Genomic DNA, 9,069 nt, shown 5'->3' with positions numbered 1-9,069 from the left:
AGCAGTCTGTGTTTACTCACAGCCGAGACATCAGTGACGCTGCAGTGAAAGCTAGCTACCTCATTGCTAATGAAATCGCAGTGGCTTCAAAACCATTTAGTGAGGGTGAATTTGTAAAAACATGCATGATGAAGGCAGCGGAGATTGTGTGCCCTGAAAAGCGGCAGGCTTTTGCAAATATCAGCCTGACAAGAAACACAGTGGCAGACAGGATTTCCGATCTTTCAGTGGATTTGGACAGCCAGTTGAAGCAAAAAGTAAAGTCATTTATTGCGTTTTCGGTTGCAATTGATGAAAGCACGGACATTACAGATGTTGCACAACTGGCCATTTTTTCATCCGCGGAGTTGATGACACATTGACCGTCACAGAGGAGTTCGTGGAGTTGGTGCCGATGACAGATACAACGACAGCAGCTGATATTTTTACCGCACTCGTCGGCGCGCTGGACAGGGTCGGAGTGGACTGGTCCCGCGCTGTCAGCCTGGCTACTGATGGTGCGCCCTCAATAATCGGGAAAAAAGCAGGCGTTGTGACAAAGTTCAGAGAGAAAGTGCAATCTGCAAATGGAGGACGTGATTTTTTGACTTTGACAAAGAACATACCGAGTTTGCAAACAGGTCCTGTAGCACTAGTCTATACACAAGTCCATTTTCCTAAATGTGCTGCTATGGCAAGCACACATGCGTGAGTCCATATGCACATGTTCACCACCATCTTTATATGTATGTTTGCTTGCTCTCCCATGTGGTTGTCCCATGTAGTAGAGTTTGGTGTCGAACTGTTCACATGATGCCGTTGGTGAAGTACTGGAAGCCGTCGTAAAGCTTGGTGGTGATGGAGCGCATGGAGCCATCCACCATCTGCTCCACCAGCACCTGTAGCTGCTCCTCCGTCAGGCTCATGTGGAAACGTTCCTTCAGGTAGCGGATGGTGCTGGAGCCATGGAAGCAGGGTAGGTGAGAGCCTGGTGGGGGAGGAGAGAGGGGAGACCCAGGGAGAGGGAGTCAGAGGAGTTGCAATCCCAAGACCACAGAGAAACCGGGCAGATAGATAATGTTTATGGAAAAACACCACAACACACTGGTCATGCTAATATACCGTTTTAGCTAACAGTACCTTGCTGCATGATCTCCACTATTTGGACCACCTTCTCCATGTGTTTGCGAGCAGCTATCAGGCCCTGGAGCATCAGCATCTTGTAGTAGTTGAACATGTCTCCATCCAGGCCTCCCATCACCTGAGAGAACCACAGACAACATAGGTTAGTCTTTACACATAAAAAACCAACAGGTTATGCAGGCTACTGCAGCTAACCAGCAAACTCGCTAATAGCATCTTTGAACACTAACAAATGTATGCATTTATGCAGTGAACATTTTGTGAGGTTTCTAGCTAGATTGTTAGGCAGCTAGTTGTATGATGAATTCCACAGTGTTCTCCAGTTTACACTTATTTGACAATGCAAATTCGCATGCAGTATAATTCATTTGACTCACATCCACAAATTCGCTGGTGAGCTTAAAAGCGGAGGTCTCAAAGCCCAGGTTCCTGGGCGAGCTGGACAGGATGAAGCCAAAGTCAATGTGGATTATGTGGCCCTCTGAGTCCAGGAGGATGTTTCCATTGTGTCTGGAGAAAGACAGAAAGGAGATGAGGGGTAGGGGAACTGAGTAAAGGGTATAGGAATAGAGGAGAGGGTGGGATGTGGTAGTTGATATCAGACCACAAAAACTGTGTTTACACAGGCAGCCCAATTCTGACCTTCTGCCCAATTATTGGCAAAAGATCAGAATTGTGCAGCCTGTGTAAATGTAGCCAAACAGGCTCAAAGACAAAGGAAGCTAAGAGGGGAAATGGAACATGTGAGTAATGTAACAAGTGAAACTGAAGAGGGGTGAAAAGGGAGGGCTGCCCACCTGTCTTTAACCTGCAGCAGGTAGCAGATGAGACTGTAGCCGGCGCAGCTCTCCACAAAGTTGCACTGGGCGGTGAGGAAGGCCTCGGTGGTGTAGCTGCCGTGCTCCTGCAGGAAGTAGTCCAGCAGAGACAGCTGGCTCTGCTTCCTCACCTGGAGCACAGAAACAGCATTTTGTATGAAATAGCAACAGACACAGTATTCCATTAGAAAAAGCTACCGACACGGCATTCCATTAGAATTAGCAACTGACACGAAATTACTTAGATTATCAAAATCTTTCATCCCAAGAGGTACTGGATTACATAGCTAAACAACTCGGCTTGAAGTTATTGTTAGGCAACTTTGTCATGAGATTTCAAGTACACAATTGGGTCCATCTCATTTTCTCTGCTCACCTGGTGCAGAGAGACAGCGTTCAGCACGGGCTCGATCATCCCGCTGTCCGATGACATCACCAGGATCTTATAGGGCTTGATCCACAGGGGGACGTGCTCCTGCTCCCAGATGGACTGGAGAGGAAAGGGGAGTAGTGGAGCGAATTAGTGATTGAATGAATGCTAATAAGAATAAATAATTCAGAGCATTTCTGTGGAATGGGACTCTACTGTGGAGAGTCAAGTACCTGTAGCTGGCTGAGCACCTGGAAGGCCAGTAGCTCTTGCCTCAGGTCGTCCCCACACTTCACGATGACCGACAGCAGCCGCCAGTTTGGCAGGTGACCGTAAGGGGAGCCCTCCCTTATCCGCCTGAGGGATGGAGAGAGCGGAGAGAAATAGTGAGACACAGCAAATGACTTTACAATGCCACAATGTGTTGTCTTCGCTGCACTAAGTGGGACAGACATGTATCCTCGGGTGGGGGATTGTGTATGCCCATCCATTTTGTCTCTTCTAGTAATTACACTCCTCAAAAAAATAAAAGGGAACACTTAAACATTTACATTTACATTTTAGTCATTTAGCAGACGCTCTTATCCAGAGCGACTTACAGGAGCAATTAGGGTTAAGTGCCTTGCTCAAGGGCACATTTACGTCATTTAGCAGACGCTCTTATCATGAGCGACTCACCAATTGGTGCGTTCACCCTATAGCCAGTGGGATAATCACTTTACAATTTTTTTTGGGGGGGGGGGGGGTAGAAGGATTACTTTATCCTATCCCAGGTATTCCTTAAAGAGGTGGGGTTTCAAATGTCTCCGGAAGGTGGTGAGTGACTCCGCTGTCCTGGCGTCGTGAGGGAGCTTGTTCCACCATTGGAGTGCCAGAGCAGCGAACAGTTTTGACTGGGCTGAGCGGGAACTATGCTTCCGCAGAGGAAGGGGAGCCAGCAGGCCAGAGGTGGATGAACGCAATGCCCTCGTTTGGGTGTAGGGACTGATCAGAGCCCGAAGGTACAGAGGTGCCGTTCCCCTCACTGCTCCATAGGCAAGCACCATGGTCTTGTAGCGGATGCGAGCTTCAACTGGAAGCCAGTGGAGTGTGCGGAGGAGGGGGGTGACGTGAGAGAACTTGGGTAGCGCCTCCATGCTCTGGACACTACGCTGACAGACACAGCAAACCTTCTTGCCACAGCTCGCATTGATGTGCCAACACAATGTAACTCCAAGTCAATCACACTTCTGTGAAATCAAACTGTCCACTTAGGAAGCAACACTGATCGACAATATATTTCACATGCTGTTGTGCAAATGGAATAGACAACAGGTGGAAATTATAGGCAATTAGCAAGACACCCCCCAATAAAGGAGTGGTTCTGCAGGTGGTGACCACAGACCACTTCTCAGTTCCTATGCTTCCTGGCTGATGTTTTGGTAGTGGTAGCATGAGACGGAGTCTACAACCCACACAAGTGGCTCAGCTAGTGCAGCTCATCCAGGATGGCACATCAATGCGAGCTGTGGCAAGAAGGTTTGCTGTGTCTGTCAGCGTAGTGTCCAGAGCATGGAGGCGCTACCAGGAGACAGGCCAGTACATCAGGAGACGTGGAGGAGGCCGTAGGAGGGCAACAACCCAGCAGCAGGACCGCTACCTCCGCCTTTGTGCAAGGAGGAGCCGGAGGAGCACTGCCAGAGCCCTGCAAAATGACCTCCAGCAGGCCACAAATGTGCATGTGTCTGCTCAAACGGTCAGAAACAGACTCCATGAGGGTGGTATGAGGGCCCGACGTCCACAGGTGGGGGTTGTGCTTACAGCCCAACACTGTGCAGGACGTTTGGCATTTGCCAGAGAACACCAAGATTGGCAAATTCGCCACTGGCGCCCTGTGCTCTTCACAGATGAAAGCAGGTTCACACTGAGCACGTGACAGAGTCTGGAGACGCCGTGGAGAACGTTCTGCTGCCTGCAACATCCTCCAGCATGACTGGTTTGGCGGTGGGTCAGTCATGGTGTGGGGTGGCATTTCTTTGGGGGGCCGCACAGCCCTCCATGTGCTCGCCAGAGGTAGCCTGACTGCCATTAGGTACCGAGATGAGATCCTCAGACCCCTTGTGAGACCATATGCTGGCCCTGGGTTCCTCCTAATGCAAGACAATGCTAGACCTCATGTGGCTGGAGTGTGTCAGCAGTTCCTGCAAGAGGAAGGCATTAATGCTATGGACTGGCCCGCCCGTTCCCCAGACCTGAATCCAATTGAGCACATCTGGGACATCATGTCTCGCTCCATCCACCAACGCCACGTTGCACCACAGACTGTCCAGGAGTTGGCGGATGCTTTAGTCCAGGTCTGGGAGGAGATCCCTCAGGAGACCATCCGCCACCTCATCAGGAGCATGCCCAGGCGTTGTAGGGAGGGCATACAGGCACGTGGAGGCCACACACACACACACTACTGAGCCTCATTTTGACTTGTTTTAAGGACATTACATCAAAGATGGATCAGCCTGTAGTGTGGTTTTCCACTTTAATTTTGAGGGTGACTCCAAATCCAGACCTCCATGGGTTGATACATTTCATTTCCATTGATAATTTTTGTGTGATTTTGTTGTCAGCACATTCAACTATGTAAAGAAAAAAGTATTTAATAAGATTATTTCATTCATTCAGATCTAGGATGTGTTATTTTAGTGTTCCCTTTATTTTTTTGAGCAGTGTATATTTCTATGTACCAATCACCCACCTGACTTTCTCCTGCCAGGGCTCCTTGAGCGCCACAGCGGACGGGTCCTCCGGATCTTTCCGGAACGTTGTGGGGGTGTGGGCCAGGTTCTCTGATAGACGTCGCCTAAGACAAAAGAAACATGCGGTTGTAAAACAGCTATCCAGACCAAAACTCTATAACAAGAAAGTCTTAAAGACAAACTACAAGCTAGCAGGGCAATTCTGTCCGGCAGTGACCCTGTACCTGATGTCGCCAGCGGCGATGAAGACAGGCTCCTTGCTCTCCGTGCTGGTGATGCTGTCCACAGAGAACTGGGAGATGTTGTCACTGCTACTGGTGTGGCCTTCTGGGAGCTGGAACCATAGAAGGACCCCAGAGTTAAAAGTACATTCAAATCTGATTCACCTCCTCCTTCCCCAACAACCTAGTCATCAAAATGTGACTTAAAGTCAGACGGTGCCACCATGTGGTTGCCATGGGTACCCACCTCCACTTCCAACTTGCCGATGTCATCCATGGCCCAGGCCTCGTCGTCGTTGTCGTAGTTGGGCACGGTGGAGAAACTGCCGGCGCGCTGCTCGGCTGTGATGCCAACGCACTCCGGGAGGAGGTTGTCCACAGAGCGGGCGCTGCGGATGCATGTCTCCGGGATGCGCAGGGGAATGCCGGACGTCTCGAACCTCTCGCACTCCAGCACCTCCACGTAGATGATGTACGGGGCCTGAGAGGAAGGGGAGAATGAAGAGGTCACTGGAGTTCTAGACCTATTTTTGTAAGGTACATTTATGCAGGAAGTCCCATTGACAAAGAGCATTGGGGCCCACTCCATCTAAACTCCAGGCTCCTCAGGAAATAAATAAACTAACAAATGAGTTAACTAATTAATTGTGTCAAACTACTAGGCATTCTGGTCACCTTGTTTTTGGAGTCTGTTGTGTGTGTGTACCTCCTTATACATGTGTATTACAACAAGTTGCCTCACCTTATCTTTGGAGTTGAGCACCACGGCCTGTGTGTGGGGAACGCGCACCACGTGGTGGTCGAAGGCTGCAGTGGGCAGCCAGACGCGGGCTGGCAGCTTGTGGTTGAGCTGTGACAGCTCTGAGATGAGCTGCCAGGTCTTCTGCTCCTTGGTGGGCAGCGTGGCCAGCCGCTTTCCGATGCCCATCAGAGACTTGATGAACTCCCTCTGCAGCGTCAGGCGCAACGGCTACAGAGAGGAGGAGCGAGGTTAGGAGGAGGAGAGCTGGTTAGAATCTAGATCAAGACAGATGTCTTTTTGTGTTCTGAAGACATTTACAACAAGCTACAGCAAATAACAAGTGGCACATCTTTTTTTTAGGGTCCTTCCATGAATGACTGCACACACAAAAAAAAAAAAAAGAGGCTGAGAAAGGAGGGAGGAAGATGGGTATGATGGGAATTGAAAGAAGGATGTTTTAGGAGCGGAATCTGAAAGGAAAACCAAGGGGAGGTATAAGACTAAGAATGCATGGGCACAGAAAACCAAGGGGAGGTATAAGACTAAGAATGCATGGGCACAGGGAGAAAGAAGCAAATAAATTAAATTCTGTCAACCCATTGCAGTACCACATTCCAGCACCAGAGATCAGTACCACAATGGTTAAAATGAGAGACTTGAGCGAAACCCAGATACCAAACAAGCTCTTGGGCCTTGGAGATGTTTAGTCAACTTATGGTGTCCAATATCTTCATATTTAAAGTATGAGCAATATTCAATACCATTATAGTAGGTCAAAGTGGTGTGAGCTGTGGTCGGGAGAGGTTGTGTTTTCTCTAGCAGGAGGTAAGCTTGGCTTCTTATATGGTGTTGAGTAAAGCTTAAACCATGCATTTAGATCGTAGGTAGGTAGTTGTAGTTAGGTATTGTAGGTAGTTTATTTAGGTAGTTATTTAGGTAGTTATTGTAGGTTTCCGTAGGTAATTATTGTAGGTAAGTATTGTTTACGGCGGAGCCCGGCGAAGCACGAGGCTAGCTAGCTAGCGGGTAGCTACTGGTAACGTTTAGCAACGGTGGAGAGTTGTTTCCAATGTTAATGTGCTAGCTAGCCAACGTTTAATTTTTGCTGCGTTATGAAAGGAACTAGACACGGACACGAATTATCTGTTTAGTGTGTTAACACACTATTGGTAGTTTGTTGTAACCAAGTATTGGTGCTAAACTGTGTGTTATTGGATGCTAGCATGCTAGTTAGCTATGGCGTCATAGTTAGGCATCGTGGGCTGTTGTGGGTAGTTACTGTAGGTTAGCATTGTTTTTCGGCGGTGCCGGGTGTAGCACGAAGCTAGCTAGCTAGCCGTTCTTCAAACAAGTCAACACAGTAGCCATTGCTAGCTAGCCAACACGACCAGCTAACTGTACTGTAGTAGCTAAATACAATATACTTGTGCTAGCTAGCCAACGTTTAATTATTGCTGCGTTATGAAAGGAACTAGACACGGACACGAATGATCTGTTTAGTGTGTTAACACACTATTGGTAGTTTGTTGTAACCAAGTATTGGTGCTAAACTGTGTGTTATTAGATGCTAGCATGCTAGTTAGCTATGGTGTCATAGTTAGGCATCGTGGGCTGTTGTGGGTAGTTACTGTAGGTTGGCATTGTCTTCGGCGGTGCCGGGTGTAGCACGAAGCTAGCTAGCTAGCCGTTTTTCGAACAGAGTCAACACAGTAGCCATTGTGTGCTGTACTGTGGCAGCTAAATACAATATATTTGTGCTAAGCTAGCCAACGTTTAATTATTGCTGCGTTATTAAAGGAACTAGACACGGACACGAATTATCTGCTTAGTGTGTTAACACACTATTGGTGGTTTGTTGTGACCAAGTGTTGGTGCTAAACTGTGTGTTATTGGATGCTAGCATGCTAGTTAGCTATGGTGTCATAGTTAGCTAGCTGAATAAAGTGGGTTGAGTCTATTCCTTTAAACATTGAACCGCTGTGGTTCACAACAATTCTGATTTCTAAAGGTGGAAGTTGGGAGAGTTTTTGTTCGGGTGGTTCAGTGAAACAATTATAGTTTCAGAGGTGGAAGTTTTGGTGAGGGAGGCCCTGCTCTCTCCTCTCCCAGATGTTTAGTTCATTTCATTCCGATCTCCTCTGCATTATTGTAGCCATTTGCTACAGCCTGTCAACTATGCCTCTGCCTATCCCTGTTCTCTCCTCTCTGCACAGGCTACACAAACGCCCCACACCGCGTGGCTGCTGCCTCTCTAACCTGGTGGTCCCTGCACGCACCCCACACCTCAGGCAGCCTCTGGAACTGCCGTTCTGCTGCCAACAAAGCTGACTTCATCCCAGCCTATGCTAACCTCCAGTCCCTCGACTTCCTGGCGCTAACGGAAACATGGATTACCACTGAAAACACTGCAACTCCTACTGCTCTCTCCTCGTCTGACCATGTGTTCTCGCATACCCCGAGAGCATCTGGTCAGAGGGGTGGTGGCACAGGAATCCTCATCTCTCCCAAGTGGACATTCTCAATTTTTCCCCTAACCCACCTGTCTATCTCCTCATTTGAATTCCATGCTGTCACAGTCACTAGCCCATTTAAGCTTAATATCCTTGTCATCTATCGCCCTCCAGGTTCCCTTGGAGAGTTCATCAATGAGCTTGACGCCTTGATAAGTTCCTTTCCTGAGGATGGCTCACCCCTCACAGTTTTGGGGGATTTCAACCTCCCTATGTCCACATTTGACTCATTTCTCTCTGCCTCCTTCTTTCCACTCCTCTCCTCTTTTGACCTCACCCTCTCACCGTCCCCCCCTACTCACAAGGCAGGCAATACGCTTGACCTCATCTTTACTAGATGCTGCTCTTCTACTAATCTCACTGCAACTCCCCTCCATGTCTCCGACCACTACTTTGTTTCCTTTTCTCTCTCGCTCTCCTCCAACACTACTCACTCTGCCCCTACACAGATGGTAATGCGCCGCCGCAACCTTCGCTCTCTCTCTCCTCTTCCATCCTATCATCTCTTCCCTCTGCTCAATCCTTCTCCCTCCAATCTCCTGATTCTGCCTCCTCAA

The 9,069-nt window shown here is 48.6% G+C and overlaps 1 protein-coding gene across 1 annotated transcript; it reads right to left on the bottom strand.

Moving 5' to 3' along the window:
* Positions 1-604: 604 nt before the first annotated feature.
* Positions 605-6,224, bottom strand: LOC311131751 (phosphatidylinositol 4-kinase beta). Its single transcript, XM_084164877.1, has 10 exons — positions 6,003-6,224; positions 5,508-5,741; positions 5,264-5,373; positions 5,039-5,143; positions 2,544-2,667; positions 2,317-2,430; positions 1,920-2,071; positions 1,500-1,632; positions 1,120-1,240; positions 605-967 (listed from the first exon to the last, which is right to left on the bottom strand). Exons 1-10 carry the CDS (start codon positions 6,186-6,188, stop codon positions 786-788), a joined length of 1,461 nt encoding a protein of 486 aa, XP_084021003.1. The 5' UTR covers positions 6,189-6,224; the 3' UTR covers positions 605-785.
* Between the last annotated feature and the right edge of the window lie 2,845 nt (positions 6,225-9,069).

Source organism: Coregonus lavaretus (genome assembly GCF_964263955.1).
Source record: "Coregonus lavaretus genome assembly, chromosome: 7".
NCBI classification, from domain to species: domain Eukaryota; kingdom Metazoa; phylum Chordata; class Actinopteri; order Salmoniformes; family Salmonidae; genus Coregonus; species Coregonus lavaretus.
The sequence above is the reverse complement of the archived record's forward strand: the minus strand, read 5'-3'. Positions and strand labels throughout refer to the sequence as shown.

Excerpts from the sequence above, each read along its gene's own strand:
- LOC311131751 (XM_084164877.1), bottom strand. The coding sequence starts at position 6,188 with ATGGGCATCGGAAAGCGGCTGGCCACGCTGCCCACCAAGGAGCAGAAG. Across the intron at positions 5,742-6,002 it reads TGCTCAACTCCAAAGATAAG|GCCCCGTACATCATCTACGT; the intron begins GTGAGGCAACTT and ends CCTTCCTCTCAG. Across the intron at positions 2,431-2,543 it reads AGGTGCTCAGCCAGCTACAG|TCCATCTGGGAGCAGGAGCA; the intron begins GTACTTGACTCT and ends TTTCCTCTCCAG.